The following is a 23,226-nucleotide window of genomic DNA, read 5'->3' as shown; positions in this document are numbered from 1 at the left end:
TAATTGAAGCGTATTCTTTTGAAGTTTGATAATCACATTAGGTCATATCACGATTCCCATCTTTCCGCCCCCAAATTTAAGACCTCTTTAAAATGTTGTATCATTTAAGACTTTTTTGACCTTAAATTTGGGAAAACTGAATTTAAGACATTTTAAGGACCCGCAGAAACCCTGTAATAAGACAAACACAACACAAAATCTGTAAACTTTGATGCTAGATAAACATGGACAGATTCCAATAAAAAAAAAAGTGAATGTCAAGATAGTTTGAAAATGTATTTAAGTGCTGTAAAGATATGGCAGGCTGTTCCATTATTAAGGCTGTGCCGGATAATTACCTGCCCAGGGGCTGGTCCTCAGGGTTGGCACCAGGTGCCGGGTAGGGTGCACACGAGTCATCTGAAGGGGTTGTGGGTGAAGAGCAGGGCAGGTAAACCGCCGTCCATAACATGAGATTCCGTACGTGACACACAGGGTGAAGCACCTAGGCAGAAACATTTTTATTATGACATTTAAGCAACTTGTGTGGCAGTGATTTTTGTGGATGTATGAAATCAGTTCAACCTAGGTTCACACAGGTGGCCTAGCAGAGGAGTTCAGCACAGTAACTATGAACATGTTCCACTAACATATGACAACAAGAAAGTGTTTAAATAGCTCAAGCATGCCTTGAGGGTCCAAATAAATCTTTTGTAAGCATGAAATGACAGAAGACACAGACTAAAAGCATTATATGACGTACAGTTTCTGAATGTACGGAGTAGAGCATGTTGCTGAAGGAGCGGTTGGCAGTTCTAAGGAGAGACCACACGGAACATGTCCGTTCCTGGATGTGTCTGTCCTCTCTCTCCTTTCCACTGTTACATAGAAATGTTCCGAAAAGACACGAGTATGTGTGCTGTACTAACTTCACCTAAACACACAAAACAAAACAAAAAAATTATGAGCATTAATTTGACACAAAGTTAAAGTACAACCATCAATCAGGTTTCATTTTAGGATTAAGGTCTTCGTCAGGTTTCACCCACCAGAAAGGCTTCATTAAACTCAAACGAGCATGGGAACTGCCTTTGGAGTTGGTGCACACAGTCTAACCACTGCAGGAAGACAGGACAGCGCTCATTCAAGTCCTCCGCGTTCTCTCCGTGACCGCAACGGTCTGCGAACTTGTGACCGAAGTCCAACCACTCGGTCTCAACCAGCACCTGAAAACCCTGAGAGTAGACAGGAGAGGAGAGTTTATGATTATATGACATCAATATGATCGTATCAAATCCAGATTGACCTCCTTGAATGCTCCATCTTGAGAAAAACCTTTCCATGGTAGAAGAGATTAAAAATGCAATGCTCTTCCTGTAATGCAATCCTGAGGTCCAATTTATGTGAGCCTGATCTGTCTTTTGTTTTTTTACAAAGTGAACTGTGTAAAATTCAACCGTTAAACCCCTAAAGCGCATAGAGACTCATTATCACTAGAACACCCCTCTAGTTTTGTCTGTGAACGGATATGGGTCGGTGTTCATAGGTTGCTGTGCTCCAAGGTCAGGAAACATTTCAAATATTTTAACAATTCCTCCAAGCCATTGTATACGTAATTATGGCCTTGTAAGCATTTCAAACAACAGGATTTAAAATAAGCCCTTGAGGATTTTCCCAGCATGTGATACTTGTGAATTCTTCTCTAATAATTCAGAGAATGTTTTTATGGTCTTCCTCCTTCTCTAGAAAATGGTTGAGCTCACCTCAATGGTGCGATAGCAAGGGTCCAGCATGAGTTTGGCCAGTGCCACTATCTGAGGGGTGCGGTCCCAGCCATCTGAGCAGTGCACCAGGACGGGCCTGTGATCGCGGTCCACTGCGTTCACGACGAGAAGAGATGCCTTCAGCAGCAGGGACTGATGCTGCAGCCACTTGGTGCTCTCCAGAGCAGAAAGCCAGCTAAAGACACAACAAAACCCAGCCGTTACACACATTCCTATCCACTGGACAGCAGTTGAGGGCCTATGACTATGCATGTACTAAAGTATTATGTGAAAAAGATCTGTAGGTACAAAATCTGTTCAACATTTGTGTTGCGTAACAACAAAAGGTAACCACTTACCTTATTTGTCATCAGATCAATGTTTTAAGTTGGAATAACATATATACAGTATATATACACGGTCTCTCACAAAAGTGAGTACACCCCTCACATTTTTGTAAATATTTGACTATTCTTTTCATGTGACAACACTGAAGAAATGACACTTTGCTACAATGTATAGTAAGTGTACAGCTTGTATAACAGTGTAAATTTGCTGTCCCCTCAAAATAACTCAACACACAGCCATTAATGTCTAAACCGCTGGCAACAAAAGTGAGTACTTGAGATCCTTTAGATTGCATTTGCGCTCCTTCGAGTGTTTTGAACGCAAGAACGCAACGCATGTTTGTGTTGTTCTGCCTATTGAACTGTTTTCTTCACTGTATAAACTGCGCATTGCTCATACAGCTGAAATTTCATTTACTGCCCTCTGGAGTATACAGGTGGTATTACAAGCTTGGATTTCTCAGGAATCTTCCTTATTATGGTCAGTTGGCATTGCGATTAATTGCGTAAATTTATTTTACGTGTTACTTTTTGTAAAATAAATCGCACTGAATTAACGCTTATTTATATTATATATATATATATATATATATATATATATATATATATATATACATACATACATACACACACACAGTATATTTAGGGCAATTCCACAGAAAAGTCAACCACTTCTTTAAAAAAATATAACGTTTAAACCAAAGGAACAAACCCCCGTTTAAATTTTGTCTTACTGTATAGTGGTGTAATGGATAATGGTTAATGCAATTCAGATCGCTAGAGGGCGCCACTTGCTTACACAACACGGACTGAAGCTCTGACTGAAGAGACAAATCCTTTTAAGATAAAGTAATCGCACAAGGCCGTACTGCGATTTCATTGCGATCTAAATTGAATCAATCATGCAGCATCAATGAATATCATACCGATATCTCAGAAGTCAAAATCTGCTGGTTTCAAAGCATTTTGGATGGTTTCCCCTCATCATGTAGCTGATAGGTAAATGCCATTTTCACAACTTTCATGTCCATTTATGACGATTTTTCCACATTATCATTAGAACGTGAAAGAATATAAAATTGAGAGTTGGGGAGTGGAGTTGTGTGGATGTGGCCTAACATTCACTAATCTGTTTTCAGTTTCCGAACGTCATGGTTGTCCAAAGGCGGTAATATAGAGCGTTTTCTGTCTATGATATGAACTCTTTATAAGAATGGAACCGGTTCAATACAAGTTAAACTCAATCTACATAAGTAGCATAATGTTGATAACCACAGAAAATATTTGACTCGTCCCTTGTTTACGTAAAAATCATGGTTAAATTAAGGTACTTGAATGGTGCCAGTCCATAAACACTACGTTTCATCATGGCAACAAAGCAGTAATGATGAATACTTGGATCATTTTCTTCAAAACAATCAACATGATGCCACAAATGCTGTTGACTGAGCTTAACCTAAACTTTACATAAGTGTTAGTGAAACAGAGAAGGCTTTGAGCATACCAGGAGAACGGATTTATTATATCTAACGGAGAACTGTGAAAAGGTCTACAGTTACTGGCACTAGTGGTTTGACAAGCGTGGTTGGGTCGCTGTCTATGATCATTATAAAATACTGTAGTTTTCCAACATTCAAAAACACAAGCCAATGCAAAGGAAACACAGAGTGCAGGTAACCTGAGGAGACATTTAAAATATCATTCCAGAGAGGAACACGACTTTGAAGCCAGTTTAAAAGGAAAATCACCTTTAAATAAACATCACAACCTCCTGCAGCGAGACATTTACAATCAGACCGAATAGAGAGAATCAGAGTGAAAAAAGAAAGAGAGAGAGAGAGAAATAGAGTCGCTTTAAAAGGACTTGCTTTTGACTTTCAAACAAATGGAGGAGTGGAAACGGCACAGATGGAAAAGGAAGCAAACTCGAGCCAGTGTTGGAAATCACAGGCACATTTGCTGCCAGAGAAAGAACAACAGAACTATCACAAACGGCGAAATTACATCCTTAAAGTGACCATCAGTTCAACGCTTTGCTAATGACCTCGTTGAAGGGACTTTCATTGCTTATTTTCATTTGGACATTTGGTATTTGCTAAAAGATTAGGCTTAGTGTTAGCCTAAAATATTTTATGACAAAGGACAAAGCATGTTGTGTCTCACTGATGTTATATCCCCATTTAAAAGTCAATAAATAAATATAGTTTTCCATTGCTCCAGCCACAGTTAGCTGGTCATTTGCACACTTACTTGGCTGGATCAGGCATCTGCGTGCAGAGGAAGCGTAGCGACTGGAAACTCTTGCGGATGGAATGGATGTTGGCCATGCCCATGAACACTACCTCACAGTTAGGGTAGTACTCTACAGAGGGGAACAACAGGACATTAATGAAGGGGTGTCTACCAGTGCACTCCATTGACCTTAGAGCCATACCTGTCAACATTTGGGTACCAAAAATCCAGGTGACCTTGGGGATGCTGGATGGCAGAGGCTAAATACATACAAATTGTGCCGTTGTGATTAAATGTGCTGCGTAACGTAATTTTTCCCACCGTGGGCATTGTCGATATGGCTTCGAGATATGAAATGACATTCTTCCATCCAGCTGTTGTTAAATTTACATGTATATTTGTTTTTTTTGCTGGAGCACCACCTCAGTCTTCTCCTCCCATCTACCAGTGATGCTTGATTCGACTTCCCATGTCTACTACCTGCGCAGATATCAACAGCACAACTGGGTTGTAGGTTGCCAGGTTGAGGTCACAAATGGGTTGAAATGTGTATGATGTGTCGATTGTATGAGTAGGATGCGTTTCATACAAGATCTGGCAACTAGACAACCTTGAAATAATATATTGATGTGATTATTAATATAACGAGGTTTGGGCCATACAAATTACGGGAGTTTCCCCGGAGAAATAATAAAACGAGAGTGTTGACAGGTATGCTTAGAGCAGATGCTACATATATTTAGTATGATACGAACGAAAATGAGGCGGTCAAATTTTTCATGGAACGACTTGTTAAGATGTACAGTAAACAGACTCTCACAAGGTAATTTTGGTTCATGTTGCAATGGTCTATGCACCGCTGTATGTATCTTGAGAATGTGAAATATTTGTGCACACAAACACATTGCAAATAAACCCAAAGAAGTGTCTGAGAAAAACCTCTATACAAAAACATCCATACAAAGATGTTTATCACTTTTAAAGAGTTTGTTATGAGAGGGTACCTGGGCATTCACAGCCTCCTCCTTTAGCTCTGTTGGCCACGGCAGCAGCGTAAGACCTGGCGTCCAGAATAAGAAGTTTACGAGGTTGGATGGCCAGTGACTCCACCTCTGAGCTGTTAGTCATGGATGAGTCTATAGACAGAGACAAACAAGTAATTATATGGCCGAAACATACTCTACACAAGTATATGAACAAAGACGCATCTTGCTACGCAAGCTCGATTTCACAGGTCGGTGCGCTCAGACTGCTATTCATGACACAATGCAAGTACGCTCTTTATTTCAAAAGTTATCGCAAGTGCTGCTATAGAGTAGATTAGTGAACTGTCTGCTTCTACAGTGAGTTTTCTCTTTACCGTTGCGGTGGAGCAATAGTTCGAGAAAGAGTATATTGCTGAGCAAGTACGTAAGTCAATATATATATAGCAGCTTAACTCCACAATAACAAATCCAGTTTAATGGCACAGATGTTTGAAGGTAACTCTACCGCCCTCCTTGAGATGCGAGGTTTAATCCCAGCACGATAACGCAAGAACGCACGTTAAGCATGTTCACCCGGACCGCCCATAGGCAATGCGGTGCCCAAGGTGTTGCATCTGCGTTCACGTACTTGCTTTGAATACATTTTGGCCTTAAATGGGCCATGACATGCTTTTAAAAAAATTGTTTTAGTATGTTTCTTGAGGTTCACTTATGATATTAGTGAGGTCTTTGCACAAAGAACAGAACATATATTGAACATTTCCATTGCTCCAGCCACAGTTAGCTGGTCACTGTAAAACATCAACACTTTCCACCCTCATTCTGACCCTCTGCCAGACGGTTTTGGGGCTTCTTTACCTTTAAGACTTGAACGTAAATACCCAGTTACGATTGGCTCTCTGCTCTTGACTGACCTGCTCTCTACCTGCCATCTCAATGCTCACCACTACTGGGCAGACTACAAAAGTGATTAAAGGTAATTTAAGATTTGAGGTGTTGTTGTGGAGGTGGTCAGAAGCAAATGTCTACCACAGTGTAATATCACCATGTGGAGGAAGTAGAGAACGAGTCGTTTGGCAGCTTGGTTTCAACAAATGCTCTTTTTGCAGTAGAGAGAGTTTTGAGTTCTGAAACATACAATATGTTTTAAAAGTACAGCGTCCCTTTTATTTGTCAAAAGGTCAAGGACAATTGTATTCCTCATATCATGATCCCTTTAAAGTCACAGACTATTCCAATATCCAAGTCTATCAAGAACAGGACTAGGAAATTCATTTAAGGTGTTATTCCATATGGTTGCAATATATTAAATCAACAGGTCATGATAAGTTGTAGATTACATTAATTTTACTATGTTTAAAGGGTGTTGTTGCACAATGTAAGGCGAGTGCCTAAAACCCCTTAACCATGCTAAAATTACTATAATGCACAATCGTGTGGCTTTTTGCTTTCATAAAATAGCAACAACAGCAGCGATATGACAGAAGACTCCATTGTTAAATAAATTATATATAAACAAAATTATTCTGCAAAGTAATATAGTTCATTAGTACAACAGTAGGCTGTTTATGGTTGCCAAGCAACGATAAAAGGCTATGACTTGGCACATTATACTGACTTCAACCAATGTATGATTGTAGGTGTGCGAGTATCAGATTTTATCAGCTTCACACATGTCTCAGTCGATCAGATTGTAGAGCCAGAACTATACGTATTTGGGTATGTTCATTAAAGGTACCATTAACAATGATAGAATTTGCCATGCTTTTAATAGACAGTTTAGCAGAATCACACACACACGTTCTCGCTTACTGACCAAAGTCAACATCAGAGAGGTCAGCTCCGTTAGTGTACTCATGGGAGAGAGCGCCGTTGGGGATGCCTTTACGGGAGCTGCTGTCCACAGCACAGGCTCTGGCGATGGACTGTACCAGGTGCTCATCATCAGCGTTCCTCCAGCCCCACCAGCTGACCTCAGGCTGACCACAGCGAGCGATCACGGCCCCTGTGCTCTGGTGCCTGACGGAAGAGTTAGTAATGTAGAGATTAAAGATCAAGACTAGTAACTTTAAGGTCCTAGGATCAAACTCCAGGAGGGGTGATCCTAAACTTGAGAGTTGCTAAGTTTCTTGTGAGGCTGTTATTGTCAGACTGATCCACGGCAACTGTGTATTATATTAGAAACTACTTTGAATAAGAAGCATCCAATAATAATAAATAAATAGCCAAAACAGAGGGGCTTTACAAATACTACAGTATACTGTTGGGAGAATCATAGGCACACTCCAGAACAACAACAATTGAGGATATTTGAGGAATCTCTGTTCTACATTAACGGCTACCTTTTAAGGCAGCATCCATCCACTCACAGATGATTCCATCATTTGCTAAGCTAAAGGCATGATCCTCTAAAATGCACATATCACACAGAACAATGTCACTTTAATAAGATGGAACTATTTCTATAACAAATTTCAGCACTGGAAACATTTTCATGTCATCCGATAGTGGGAGACATTTTTCCCTGTACTCACTGCAACTCATTCTGGATTGCCTAATCTGTGAAGGATCCATGTGATACTACGTTTTATTCTGACCAACAAAAAACAACAATGCATAAATAGGCTGCCTACTGTTCAGAACACATTTTGTATTGGGGGCATGCCAGTGATACCTAAAAAAAGTTCCCTACATAAGCAACTCGTTTCGGTTTCGGAATGGAGCATAAATTCATTTGACTGATTTGAATATTTAATAGAGCGTGCAAATATCTCCTTGTGTTTTCTGAACCAATTTGTCTGACTGACCTGTAAACCACCGCCGGAATCCTCTTCCAGGAACGGAAGGCGGCCACATTCTCCAGCTCTTTATCAGTAATCCAAGCTGGCACCAGCAGCAGCTGAGGGTAGCTGGAACACAGCCTGGCAGTGCCAGAGGGCAAGCAGAGTGCACAGTGATCAGAGCAGGGCAGAGTGATGCCTGTCTAAAGACATTTAATCCTGGGCACTACCGTTACCAGACCCATAAAGCAGAACAGGTTTGTGCATCCAAGGCACGATGAGTTTAGAAGCGTTTAAACACAGAGAGCTTGTGTGTGAGGTGTGTGTTTATCAGAAATACACACCTGTGCTTGTTGTTGATCTCAGTGACTCTCCACGCATTCTGAGTGTCAAAGCCCATCCGCTCCACCTCGTTATGGAAACGTGAGATTACATGATCACCTGTAAGATTGATACGATGGTGAAAGGAGAGGAAGATGTGAGACTACTATGTCTTTAACATGAAGGTCAGATGGTGTTGTCCTGTCTAAGTGGGTGTTTCTTGGGCAGATAAGCTGCAATGTGGACCAGATTTGATGGTTTTGAGGTTCAGTACCTGGCCTGCACAGATCTCCATGATGTTCCTTCTCTCCCGTATACAGATCCACACACCACGCATGGAAAGCAAAGGAGAAGAGCTCTTCTATCCGAGAGGGAGGACGGACCGCAGCGCTAAGTCTCTTCAACCACTCCTGACACTGCTCAAATGTGTAAAACTGACACCTGTCAAAAAAACACACATCACATCTACTGCAACAGAGAGACACTGACTGATCGAATAAGAATGACAGAAGATCACATACAGATGGATGGACAGATATATTGCTTTATACAGTAGACTGGATCTTATCAGTTTAGAATGTTGGGCTGGCCTAGCCGCTTGGGACGTGTAACTTCCTCCAAATCACTTTAAAATGTAAAATATTCAATAGAATTTAATAATTGACAAGTTTTGTTGCCTACAAAACAAAACCTTGAAGCAAATGTAATAATAATTGATGATTTTTTCCCCCCACAAAAATGGAAGATGTAGAGGCAGACAGATAGATACACAGACAGATACACAGACAGATGGATGGAAAGACAGACAGACATACAAATATAGTATGACTGGAAGACAGACAGACAGACATATATACATACATAGACAGACATACAGACAGGAAGGCAGATGGACAGATAGATGGACAGACAGGAAGGCAGATGGACAGATAGATGGACAGACAGGAAGGCAGATAGACAGATAGACAGACAGATAGATAGACAGATAGACAGACAGACAGACTGGATGACAGACGGACAGATAGATAAACAGGAAGGCGGACGGGCGGCGGGCAGACAGACGGACAGATATGTAGACAGACAAACATAGTAAGACAGACAGATGGACAGGATGACAGACAGGGTGACAGACAGACGGACATATAGATACACAGACAGAAAGGAAAATAGATGAGCAGATGGACAGATAGATGCCCAGACAGACAGTCAGACAAACAGACAGACAGATAAGATAAAGACAGACAGACAGGTGGACAGATAGATACACAGACAGACAGATGAACAGATAGATACACAGACAGACAGATAGATAAACAGACAGACAGTCAGACAGACAGAGTCAGATAGACAGTCAGACAGACAGTCAAACAGATCTCTAACCTGACGACTTTGCAATCTTTACAGGTGATGAGCAGTTGGAACATGTCCCGACATTCCACACTTTCAATCAGCTGCAGGGGAACCTAAGAGAGAGACAGAGAGTGAGTGAGACAGAGCAGAGAGACACATTGTTATGTAAGTACTGTTAGCAAACCACACAGAGTGTCTAAAACCAGAGGACTGCATGAACCCAAACAATGCTAATGATTAAATCCACCTGCTTCAAACCAACACACTGACAATTTTAGACCCGGGCTTACAGTTTACAAACAATTTGTAAGTGATTAGTGTCTGCGGATTATATTTTAAACAAACTCATTCTTTGTTCTGCAGCTAGAGTTATGAACGGTAAGCTTGAACTCAGCCATGCCAATCAGCGTCAATCGCGTGTGTGTGTGTGTGTGTGTGTGTGTGTGTGTGTGAGTGCTTTGCAACTGCTCCGAAACTTGTGTGATCACACTTTGACCAATCGCATGCAAGGCACAACTAACAATCTCACAAATCAACTCGCAACAGCATGCATACACTGTTCTGTGGTTACTTACTGAGACCTCACACAAACAACTCTGTTCAAAAAGACAAAGACAAAGAGAGGGAAAAGATTTGTCGGAATCACGAGGTGGACACGTACAGTGTAGTTTTTGTCTCGCCCTATAAACGATATAAACATTCCTGGGATGCGGTTTAATTTCATCACATCTGAAAACATTCAAACATTCCATGAGAGCTTGTTAAAGAGTCATGATACTATATGGTTGGTGTTAAAATATGGTCTTAGAAAAGCAATAAAACTTCTTCTCAATAGGGTTGGGAACTAAAAAACGTTTCTTATTATTAAATCCTTTTTGATCTGCATCCCTAATCAGTCTCTTAAATGCGCAAACTTTATAGTTTGCATTACGACACCTTTGTCACGTAACTGGCAGGCCTGTTGTAGCACTAGAACAGCTACGCAAGCGTTTCAACACACTCACACACACCACTCTCTCCTTCACACACACACACACACACACATTTCTTCTTTTACAGGCACACAGGAAGCGTCACACTTATTGACTTATTGACAATCACCCATGAGTCACAAAGAAACCCATCTGCCTGATTTGCATATTCATGAAAAAGAAGTGGACAGTTCAATAAGGAATATTCTAGGGGCCTGGGTAGCTCTGCGAGTAAAGACTCTGACTAACATCCATGGAGTTTCGAGTTTGAATCCAGGGCATGCTGAGTGTCTCCAGCCAGGTCTCCTAAGCAACCAAATTGGCCCGGTTGCTAGGGAGGGTAGGGTCACATGGGGTAACCTCCTTGTGGTCGCTATAAAGTGGTTCGCTCTCATAGGGGCAGGTGGTGAGTTGTGTGTGGATGCCGCAGTTGATGGCGTGAAGCCTCCACACGCGCTATGTCTCCACGGTAACGTGCTCAACACGCCACGTGATAAGATGCGCGGATTGATGTCTCAGACACGGAGGCAACAGAGATTCGTCCATCGCCACCAGGATTGAGGCGAGTCACTACGCCACCACGATGACTTAGAGCGCATTGGTACATTGGGGAATTCTAAATTGGGGGGAAAAAGTGGAGAGAAAAAAAAAGAAAAAAGGAATATTCTGGATTCAATACAAGTTAAGCACTATAATCACGATCAAGAGGAATTCTGTCAGTAGCAACTTTCAGTGTGTAAAATTGGATGAAACGTAGTTACAGAAATAAAATAGAAGTCTATGGGGCAATTGTACACATCACATAAACATTGAAAATACGCAGCGATCAAACTTTGAAACATACAGTGTGACATTATCACTTACTTACAGAGCTCCTTAGAGGGCAGGGTGAGAAATTGTTTTTTCTGAAATATTTTGTTCATATGTTAGATACATAATGCTAGATATTGGCCAATGGCTTTTGGCCCACCAATTACCTTTGGGTCAAACAAGGTGGAATTTCGTCAAACTGTCCAGGTTGTGTATCCAGCACACAACTGTAAAAGTACGGGAAAAAAGAAATGCGGGCACAAATCCGTTAAAATGCCCAATGGACAAAGCGGTGCCCAAAGAAATGACTTTCCATTGTTTGGTGAACTTTCATAGACGGTGTGCTGGGACATCGTCCCACTGTTACTGTAGAGACCACTCGGGACACCACGGCAGTTACAGTTCGTGAGTTGTCAACGCTAACTTATCTTGCGGATACGTTCGATATAAACTCAATTTTCGAAATAACTAGATAACATGATACCTCCGCTTGAGCTTCCCTCTTGCTTGTGAAATAGGTGGGGTGTTACGTTGGAACCGCAGCGGCGTATTAAGGGCAGGATTTTGAGCAATGCTGGAGTTATTGACCTGATGGTGGGAATGCAGATTGATTTTGGTCTTGCATCTCGAGGTCCTGTATCGCACTGACCCGATAGTGGAAAAGTGGCAAATGAGTCTGCATCATTGAGTTTGTGTAATTTTCTTGGCGCCATCTCCTGGTGGTCAAATGTATCATTGTGCTTCGTGTGGATAATCTAATAATCTATACATCTGATTGCCTTGTGTGAGGGCTCATTCGAAAGATAATCACCTCCTCCAAGTAATGATATGTGATATTTGTCATTTGACAAAATTTGTTTTTTCTCGTGGGCTCATCTGAGCTTAAAGGGTTAACAAAAATACAAGTTTCACATTTCTGCTTTTAAACCCTCCTGTACACTTCCCCATAGACTTCCATTATAATGTCATTACTGTAAACACAATTTACATGCTATTTTTGTTTTCCAAAATGAGGGATGAAATATTTTTTTGTTGGTAATCAACAGCATGCCACAGATGTTGTCAATTGATCTAAAGTTGAATTTAACACAGAATATTCCTCCAAGCGGCTCTTGCAGCTGTTCAAGCAGTAGTTTAGAGAATAGGCAGTTCTGTGTGCTCCACTGGCATGCGCAGGAGCTTTCTGGATCGTGCCCACCGGTCTTTGAGTGGTAGAGAAGTATAGTAGGGCTGATTAATTAAACGTAATGAGAACCTTAACATAGTGCAATGTTGAAAGCTTAGGGGAGGACGATCCCAATCCAAAACCACTGCAATCATGGCAACTGGCTTGGGAAAAAACAGTGAAAGCAAAGAGCTAAGACAGATCTGTTCGATACACAAACACACAGTGTGATGGCAGCCACTGGTCACTGACAAGAGTGGCTGATGTAACAGTGGCTTGCTGTCCCCAAATACCCTCATCGTAATACTAGGGATGGGTCGTATGACAATATATATCGTGGCAATGATATAAAGTGCCAACCGATAGAGATTTTGCTATATTGTCAAGTCAATTTTATTTGTATAGCGCCTTTCACAACTCACATTGTTTCAAAGCAGCTTTACAGATATAATGTGATATGTAAATATCCATGTGCGCAGCGTATGCTGATCTATCAGTTTGTAGTGCTTCACGTGAGACTGACAGAGTTGAAGAAACATGGACAGGGTTTTGAAAATGTTCTACAGCCACCCAAGCAAATTTAATGACCTTCATCGCGTGATTACCGCTTTAAAAGCGTGAAATATTCTTCTCATCTTACATGCAAATGTTTCACGAGACAGTGGCGCGCTCCAGCTCTGGAGATCTGAAGTGCGCGCGAGTCCAGCAGGCCGTCTGATATTTTTGCGCCAGAGACAAGAGATCTCAGAGCGGAGACACTCACGCTACATGATCACTTTTGACCCATGAAAACCCCAAATGGAGAAAGAAATCACAGAATGGGACGACTCCCAAACAGGTCAAGAAAATGAAGAAGAGCTTGTTATTAAAACAGGTGTGGCATGATGTACAGAGCAGAAAAATCGAATCCGCAAACTGTTTCGCACGAAGATAATTAGACTAGTCGAAATAGAAGCAATCTGTTTTACCATCTCAAAATGAAGCACGCAAAACAATGAAAACCAAAACATGAACTTGCATTAATTTGGTCATGTATATGTTTATTTATTTACTTATTTTTCACATAGTGATACTTATTTTCTTTGTCGCATTGCTCTGAGAAGATCTTACGTTTCTTGAGCAAAGTTTATAATTATAATAATAATAATACTTGGTTGACAACTTTTTAAACAGAAATGGGGCAAACTGTTATATTTAGCATTTTGGTGTGGTTGAATTTTGAAAACAAGTTTAAAATGTAATATTTATTTATTTAATTATTTTGACATTGTTTGTCATGTTCCAAAGAGGAAGTAGTTTTAAATAAGTATTTAATTCACTGAATGAAGTTCCAAAAATCGGTATTATAATAGAGTTATTTAATATATAAACACATTTTTATTGATTTTCCAGAAAACGTTTTCTATATCGTGATATGTATCTTTATTGTGATATAAAATGACTCATATCCTAATATAAGATTTTGGTCATATCGCCCACCCCTATCTGTGACCTCAATGTTCAATGTGCCACATAAAAGTTTTTCAGCAACCACTGGACTTGTTATCCATCATGGAGTACAGCATACACCCACTACAGGCAAAAAAGTTCAAAGCTGATTGCTGTAGGACACTATGATTTCTGTGATGCAGAAAACACAGACTGATGCAGACGATCTGTTTACGTATGGTGAATTCAGCACTTCAGCTAGAGAGGTAAATCGTTCATTGCATTCTGTCAATATCTCTGCCAAGTTGCTTTCGGCATACTCTGCAAAAGGACAAAGAGCTCATACATTTGTGTTTCGGAAAACTTTGGCAACAACAACTCTTTAAAAGTTTGTTTTCCTGACTCGTATCCTTAGCTACCAACTGAACTCAACTAAAAAAATAAAATTTCTAGTTCAAGAAACGGTAGATCTGGTTATACAATGTGTGCCAAAACAGTAAATGTACACATAAATGCTTTAAAGAATTGTCAAGGATCATAAACTCACATTAACGACTGACTCCTTGAACTTGATGTGCAGACGGTAGCTGGACATTGCGATGACAGCATCCTCCGCCCGGCCCACGTACTTCGTACATTCTCCATGCAGCTCTGGGAAAGGCACCTACAACAGCATTATTTTTTTTAGACTGTACACTCATCTACATCTAAAACCATTTTAATCATACTTTAGTCATACTTTAGTCATACTTAGAGATGCTTTAAAACATACGAGACATTTGTTAATTTCAGAACCTAGAGAGAACAGTAAAATACTCTATGTAATCCTTTTAGGGTTGCTGAGAACTATGACTCCATTTCAAAACCTAGTAAGGTCCTCCACTGTCTACTGTTTGTGTAGGAGTACATATGCAATTCCTAACCAGATGCACGCGGGACAGATTTCTATTTTTGGAGCACTTTGCTAGGTAACCCTGACCACAATGCCTACAAATGTTCCCTAGGTAGACAGCTCACTAGGTTTCGGAAGAGAGTCCAGGTTTCAACCCATGGACAGAAACAAACAAGTGTTTAGTGCTGTTAGTCAATTACAATTTTTTAATCGTGATTAATCGCAGATTTTGAAAATGCTGAAATTTGATGCCATATATACTTCTTTACCAGTCAAAATGTATATATATATATATTTCATCTTAGGAAAGAAAACAAAACAAAACAATATGTAACAATATAATGCTTTAACATTTTTAAACAAAGCCTTCCACAGTATAAAGATAGAAATGCACAAAAAAAAAAAAAAAAAAAAACACCAATTCAAGTAACATTAAACGTTTCCCAAAAGCTAAATGGGAGTTCGATTAATTGAAATATCTAGTGCCCACGTAGGTTGCATATTCATTGAAATGGGCATTAAATCTCTTAAAATCTCATCTGCGACACTATCAATCAGCCGGACTGTGGCCATCTGCTTTCCTACAGCAATCGTGAAGCTGCGTACATGATTTGCGTTAGAGTGTCAACGCCAGCGTCAGGCACCACTTTGAACACCACATAAAAAGCGCTTGCAGACTAAAACATCAAATTCTGCATTTTGGTGATAGTTAGGACTTGATATGCTTCTGTGGTAATTAAAATGCACCTTACATAGGCTGATTAACACTTAATTTCTATCAAAAGTCCCATATGAGCTTGTTTTGTATGTCAAATAGCGTTAAGAGGTCCTTTCTCAGGGCAGACACGTTGCAAAGTTTCTGCCCTCCCAATAAGTGTTTATGCTTGTTTATATGTTGCATTAACGTGAAATGCGTTAATCGCGATTAAGGAAAATTAATGCCGTAAACTTGAATTATTTGCATTCGTTAACACGTTAATTCTGACAGCTCTAATAGTTTTATTAATGATGACACTTCATGCTCAAGCACAGCATACTGAGGATCATGGTCTTGATCTGTTCTTACCTGCAGATCCTCTTCCTCCAGGACGGGGGGCTTCCAAGGGAAGATCTGATTGGCTTGGATGCACTCCAGACTCTGCTGCCCCTCCTCCTCCTGCCAAACACAAGCACTATACATGATCACTAATGCACATGCATGATTCAATTTTACAACAACAACCATTAACAGATGAGTAAATTTCACAAAACCTATCAAGGACATCATCTTTCACCGCAAACTCAAAAGAAAGAAATCATATATTATATTTTGCCAACAGAAAAAATAAAGGGCTGTTATTTAGGATTATACATTCATGACAGTTAAGTGCATTTCCCCCTCAAATTGTCATTACTGCAGGGCAAAACAAAAAACTGTGATATATATATATATATATATATCACAGTTAGTTCTGGTCCTCGAATCTGATTGGACGAGAGATGTTCCATGAGCACTGATGGCCTGACAGCATCAGCACTCGGACGCTTCACTGTGTGTGTTTCACTCGCTTGTGTTTGTGCCGTTCTAAAATAACGTGTAAGATCATTTCAGATGTGTTAGGAGTTACTGTCTTTATTTTTGGAATTACATATGTTTACCAAAAGCTAGGAAATAGATTTAAACAGCTTTAAATGGACAACTTCAGGATTAAGGCTCATGCTGAGAGACACAAAAGACTGATTCATTACAGAACTCAAGTGCTTACCTTTTATCGTTTCCACATCGGATACATACTGTTTAAAATGGCGAAGAACATTGCTGTTTCTAAAGTGAATGACTCTTGCGTACCGGCTACCGTGAAATATAGAGAGGAATACCCCCAATTGGACGTATATTTTCCACTGAAAAAGCTGACAGCATCTATGATTGGGTGTGGCAACAGGTGATCACACACTCACTCACTCACTCACGCACAGCCACAGCTGTCTATCCTTGTTTATCCAATAACTTGTTAGAAACAGCACAAGCCGTGATACTATTTCTGCAGTGACAGTGACTAATGAAGGCTTGAACGCATTATTTGTTTTGAACCAGCAACAGCAGATTCTGATCCGTCGCATAATAAAGTAGTTTCATGCACAAATGCTTTTTATGACCGTACTCGGTTTTTCCAAATTTTTTAAAATGTACTTGTTCATTGAACTGTTGTATAGAAGCAATGTCACACTCGCAATCGTGCAATTCGTGATTGCCTACGACACTCGACCTACGGCCGAATCATAGCAGTGCTGATATATGGCCATAACACACTCTTGCTTGTGTGATATTGCTTAAATATTTATTAATTAAATTGTATTTCAAGTTTGATATAAGTATTTCTACATCATGGTAGTATTTGTTGTACTGCATTTAGTTTATGTGCCTTTATATATTTTATAAATCATAGCATTACACTTTATACTGCGATACAGCCATTTATCATCGAGTATAATCAAGAATTACATTTATACACTTTGGCAGAAAATTCTTGATTTTAAGGCGAAGTGTGACCTGGACATGTTTTCATGAGCTACACATAATTTAGCATCTGTTGCTACTACAAGAGTGTTTGATAGCCTGTTTATGAAATACAAAACATATGACATCAATCTTAATTGTGTACCAAGTCATTTGCCAGTTTTATCACTCCCAGCAGAACAAAAGCCAAAGAGTTAATGCAATATAGCATTGTTCATGTCTAAACCATTGATTAACTACATGCTAAACTAAATACAGAGCGGTCACATAATATCTTATACCAATGCCATTTTTGGTTTGGATTCAGAGCAACAAAACAGTTGTAATGACAAAGGAAGAATCTTCCTGTTCTAAGATCCACTATTTGGGTATAACTGGCGCTCTTGTAACTGGATACAGTATTCTGGCTTTACATATAGGCACCTTAGGGCACTTGGTAATGGTAAATCAAATGTGCATAGCTAAATTAACTCTTTAACAAGCAAAAAGTGTGCTCGACTACACCACTTGTCTGTTTATTTGCCTTGTTATAAAGCCATTTTATACTTCATCATTTGAATCTATGATCAACAGAATATGCATACAAACATCTATTTTTAATTCAATTGTGTTTATGGTCTACTTTCCGATTTTGCCCTTTAGATATCACACTGGCGATGGAAATCACCACTATAAGAAATCTGTTTACACTCAAGAATCTTGAATACATTGAATATGGTGTCTAAATGTGTCCGTGTGTAAATATCCTTCAACATGTTTTGGACTAGTCCGCAATCTCAGAGCTCCGGTGTGCTGAACCTACAGTAAATCATTCCATTCATTTCTGTATGCAGGAATGAGAGGCTACGGCCCGGCGGTAGCCTTGAACGTTCACATCGGTAAAGAATGTTTGGACTCCGGTTCCACAAACATGAAAGGCTCTGTGAGAGAGAGCAGAGGTGATGCCAATTTGTCTAGCTCAAATACAGAAGTCTTTGGGATGAAGCACTCTGGTTGTGTCATAAAATGATGGTCAGTCAAACTAAGACAGCATGGGATTGGAAATGCATAGATGAGTTGTGGTTGTGTGTACAAACTAGGTGCCTCAGCAAAGAAATCTGAAATCCATGCTGAATGGTGACCAATTTAATATCACTGTAAAGGCCCGATATACTTCATACGATATCAAAGAACTGGAGTGATGTAATTTAAAACCAAATCTGCCCACAAAGAAAGTGTTTTTGTGTTTTTGAACAGCTCGTCTGGGTGAACGTTTTAGGAAAACTTCTAACCAGCTGCTAAACACCTTCTTACCGTCATTGGTTTACATTATCAATAGGTTCGACCTAAAGGTACATCATGGGGGATCCCCGGCCTGAGAGAACGAGGGAGGAATGTGACAGGGCGGAGGCGGGGCCGGGTCGGGATTTTACACACCCGGCCCCTTATCAGGCTAATCAAGCTCCGAGAGGGATAAAGGCTGACTGCGGATGGTGCTGCGACAGAGAGAGAACGTTTACAGGCAGCTGACCGTCCAGTGTGTGTTTGTGTCTTTTGGTTAATTTCTTCATTAAACTATTATTTATATTGTCAAGCCGGTTCTCGCCTCCTCCTTTCCATTTAACTCCTTTACATCTATAGATTAAAATAAGATTAAAATAGAATAAAATACAATTTAATAGGGCTGGGTATCGTCAACTACCTCATAATACAATAAACATCAAGATACATAAGTCACGATTCAATTCATTGCGATGCATCACGACTGACCGTGCTAAACATTCTCAAGAGACCCGGTGTTTCTGCAAGAGACAGTAAATCTGTAGTTTTATTATTAGAAGTTCTTAATAATTGGTCTGGCTAAAATATTAGACAAATCACAAGCATAATATTTTCATACAAACTGTGTGCTTATGTTTATAGCGACAACACCCACTCCACGTGACCAGGCTGTCTACATGAGGCCCAGTATGTGAAAAGAAAGAGACGGTCTATAAAACTGTGAGGTAACAGATAGCAAACGTATCCGTCTGTGTGTGTGTGTGTGTGTGTGTGTGTGTGTGTGTGTGTTTGCTGTATCAGCAGCATGCCTGTCTGTGTGTAGTGCTGACAATGGGCATCAGTACAGCTCAGTGTACACACTAGAGGGGGCGGGCCAGGGACAGACCATTATAGGCACGAGCACTGAACCGGACAGAGAATTATAGGGCACAGATGGACAGAATAACAAACAAACAATAATACACATAACTCATCAGGAATGTGTAAACGAACCCATCCATCAGCATTCACACATAATGACTAGAGGCATTCGTTAAACTGTCAACACAGACTAACATACTTTAATAAGAAAGAAAATGAGGCAAGAAATTAGATATAAAAACAAATGATGCTTTGCATAAAGATAATTAAGCCTATTTTAGAAAAAATTGCTGTGTTACATAACGAGATTAAAATAATCTAATACATAGGTTTTTATTTGAATAAGCATGAATTAAAACCAGTGCAACAACTGCATTTATGATGCAGATTTTGGGGTGAAATATGACCTGGACTTCTTTTTGACCGGTTTAGTGATATTAACAACAATATAATAAAACCCACAAACATCCAATAAATAATTCAATTAGTTAATAACAATAATCGCAATAAACAATTCTTCCACTGAGTAAGATTGTCAAGCAATGTCTAAGATGCATTAATATAGAATTATTTAATTTGTGGCCACAGGTGCACATATACAGGGGCAAGAAAAAGTATGTGAACCGTTTAGAAATGCCTGGATTCATGCATAAATTTGTCTTAAAATTTGATTTGATCTTCATCCAAGTTGCAATAATATAAAAACACAATCTGTTTTAACAAATAACACACTAATCATTGTATTTAATACATCATCCAACCTTTCACAGTGTAGGTTGGAAAAAGTATGTAAACCCTTGGATTTATTAACTGTTTGATCCTCCTTCGGGCAGCAATAATCTGAACAAAGCGTTTACGGTAGCAGCGAATTAGACCCGCACAATTTTTAGAAGGAACTGTGGACCATTCTTCCTTACAGAACTGCTTCAGATCAGCCATATTCTTAGGATGTCTGGTGTGAGCAGCTCTCTTGAGGTCACTCCACAGCATCTCTATTGGACTCTGACTGGGATGGGGTGGATTTTCTTTTTTTTGAAAGCATTCTGTAGTGGATTTACTTTGATGTTTAGGGTCATTGTCCTGCGGCATCACCCAACTTCTATTGAGCTTCAGCTGAAGCACAGCCACCCTGATATTATCCTGTAGGATACCTTGATAAACTAAGGGAATTCAATTTTCCCTCGATAATGACAAGCGGTGCAGGCCCCGAAGCAGCAAATCAGCCACAAATCATGATGCTCCCTCCATCACAGGGATGATGTTTTCAAGTTGGTTCATGGTGACCTTTTTACACCATAGGTTTTTGCGGTGTGCCCTTTGAGTCATCTTGACTGGACAGCCACTTCTAGGGAGAGTAGCCACAGTAATAAATCATCTCCATTTATAGACAATTTGTCTAACTGTGGACAGATGAATATCCAATGGTGCATTCAGACCAGAGGCGTCGAGAGCGTCAAATCGTCGGGAAGTCATTCATTTTCAATGGCAGCCAGCGTCTCTCGGTGGCGAGAAGTGGCGCGTCTTGGGCGGTGTGGGCGTCAGAGGAAAGTTCAAGTGCGGGCAACATTATGGTAATGAGACTTGAAGCGGTTCGGCGGCAACCTATTGGAGAATAGAAGTGCTCGCTCTAGTGAAGTCATGCTCTGACGTAGTCACTACGTCAGAGAATCCACAAATCTTCCTTAGCATTGTTGGCTGGGCAGCCAGAGCAAATTTTTACGCTCTCGCCGCCTCTGGTCTGAACGTACGGTAAGTTCTTCAAGATGACTTTGTAACCCTTTCCAGCTTTATGCAAAGCAACAATTCTTGATTGTACGTCTTCTGGCATATTGCACGTCAGCAGATGAGGCTTGTGAATAGCAAACTCAAAATGTTTGTGTGCTTTTTATAACCCACACCTCCAATCTCTAATTTATTAATTGGATGCCAGGTTTGCCAACTCCTGACTCTAATTGCTTTCGTCATTAGCCTAGTGGTTCAAACACTTTTTCCAACCTACACGGTGAATGTTTGAATTATGTATTCAATATGTACTAGAACAATACAAACATTTGTGTGTTTTTAGTTCAAATCGATTGTGTTTGTTTATTATTGTAACTTGGATTAAGATGAAACCAGATTTTAAGACATACGTAAATGCAGGTAATTCCAAAGGATTCACATACTTTTTCTTGCCACTGTATCTGCTATTTTAAAACAGCTTCAAACATAGCTCATCCAATCAGACTATAGACCTACAGATGGAACTATTTGTTTTATAGTAAGCCACACACACTGATGACAGTCAGACACAAGAATCTATTCAATGTATTTTTGTCTGTCTAAAGAGAGAATTGATTCCTGCTGAAACAGCAATCCAGTTGGGACTTTGACACTCTTGGACCGCTTATATCAGCTGATTAAAAGCCTGACAAATCAATGGGCAGTTTCTGATTCGGCATTTGAAACACAGGTTGAGAGTAAAGCACAGGGAAAGAGAGAGATTTTGATGGTGTGTTTTTACCATAGCCCCGGTGAAGGGGTGTGGGTGCAATACTGGCGTGTCTTCTACGATTAGTTCACTCCTTTCCAATGACTTCAGTCTATATGAAACAAAACAAAAAACAAAAGAGGACAATTGTAAGAGAAGAAACAGTTACGAATTGTCAATACTAACCCTTTCATTTTAACTTGGCAATATAAAGTGCATTCAGAAAGTATTCAGACCCCTTCATTTTTTTCACATTTTGTTTTGTTTTGAAACCCTCTTGCTCTGTTTTACACATGTCCTTTCGAAGCGTAAGCACTATCATGCCACTTTTCTGCCATCTATTGAAAAGAGAGAAGCATTAAGAGTAGTATGGGTAGTAAGCCATTTAGAAACTCGGCCGTACTCTGCAGCACTTTTCATGTTGAGATTAAACTGTGAACGGCGCTTGACACTGGCGTTGACTCTGACTTGAATCATATGAATGTGGTGGATGAGTGTTTAAGAGATTTAATGTGCATTATTTATGTGCCCAATATTATACAACACACACATTTATTGAATATATATATATATATATATACATCACACACACATACACACACACACACACACACACACACACTTTATTATAAATGTATAATATAAAATAAATAATATTTAAGCTATATAGAGCTGTTCAGCCATGACATTATTTTGTAGGTGAACCCAGAAGTCTAATTCGCCATGGGTTCTTGTAATGTGGTTTTTTAACTTATGACTTAAGGTCTGAGGTAAACATTGCTTGACGAAAACATAAATTACACACTTTCATGCCTCAAACGTGAATTTTGAAGAAGCTCTGTTTTTTTGTTTTTTGTTTTTTTTAATTATGTAATTTAATGAGGCTTCAAAATTCACATTTGAGTCATGAAATTGTGTAATTTATGTTGAAACATCCACGTGTCGTCAAGTAATGTTTACCACAGTCCTTATTTAACTCATAAGTTCAAAATGCCATTATAGAATAGAAAACCCATAGGAAAATACAGAGGGGACCCATGACGAATTCTTGTCCAGGTTTTTGGACTACAAACTGAACAGCTCTATTGCCCAGTCTGAAGTCAAGCATGTGTAC

General features: G+C 39.8%; 1 protein-coding gene across 1 annotated transcript in view; it reads right to left on the bottom strand.

The window, feature by feature from the left end:
• The window catches only part of LOC127621321 (myotubularin-related protein 3-like), a 50,697-nt gene that overhangs the window by 13,747 nt on the left and 13,724 nt on the right, over positions 1 to 23,226 (bottom strand). The window contains 15 exon segments of the mRNA XM_052094876.1: positions 339 to 484; positions 743 to 913; positions 1,029 to 1,214; positions 1,743 to 1,938; positions 4,340 to 4,451; positions 5,326 to 5,457; positions 7,124 to 7,326; positions 8,115 to 8,228; positions 8,432 to 8,528; positions 8,683 to 8,849; positions 9,789 to 9,871; positions 10,334 to 10,354; positions 14,680 to 14,796; positions 16,091 to 16,180; positions 22,146 to 22,224. Of these exon segments, the coding sequence (XP_051950836.1) occupies positions 339 to 484; positions 743 to 913; positions 1,029 to 1,214; positions 1,743 to 1,938; positions 4,340 to 4,451; positions 5,326 to 5,457; positions 7,124 to 7,326; positions 8,115 to 8,228; positions 8,432 to 8,528; positions 8,683 to 8,849; positions 9,789 to 9,871; positions 10,334 to 10,354; positions 14,680 to 14,796; positions 16,091 to 16,180; positions 22,146 to 22,148 (1,838 nt within the window). The 5' untranslated portion in view covers positions 22,149 to 22,224.

The sequence above is a fragment of the Xyrauchen texanus genome, chromosome 27, assembly GCF_025860055.1.
Source record: "Xyrauchen texanus isolate HMW12.3.18 chromosome 27, RBS_HiC_50CHRs, whole genome shotgun sequence".
NCBI classification, from domain to species: domain Eukaryota; kingdom Metazoa; phylum Chordata; class Actinopteri; order Cypriniformes; family Catostomidae; genus Xyrauchen; species Xyrauchen texanus.
This window is presented reverse-complemented; position numbering and strand designations above follow the sequence as displayed.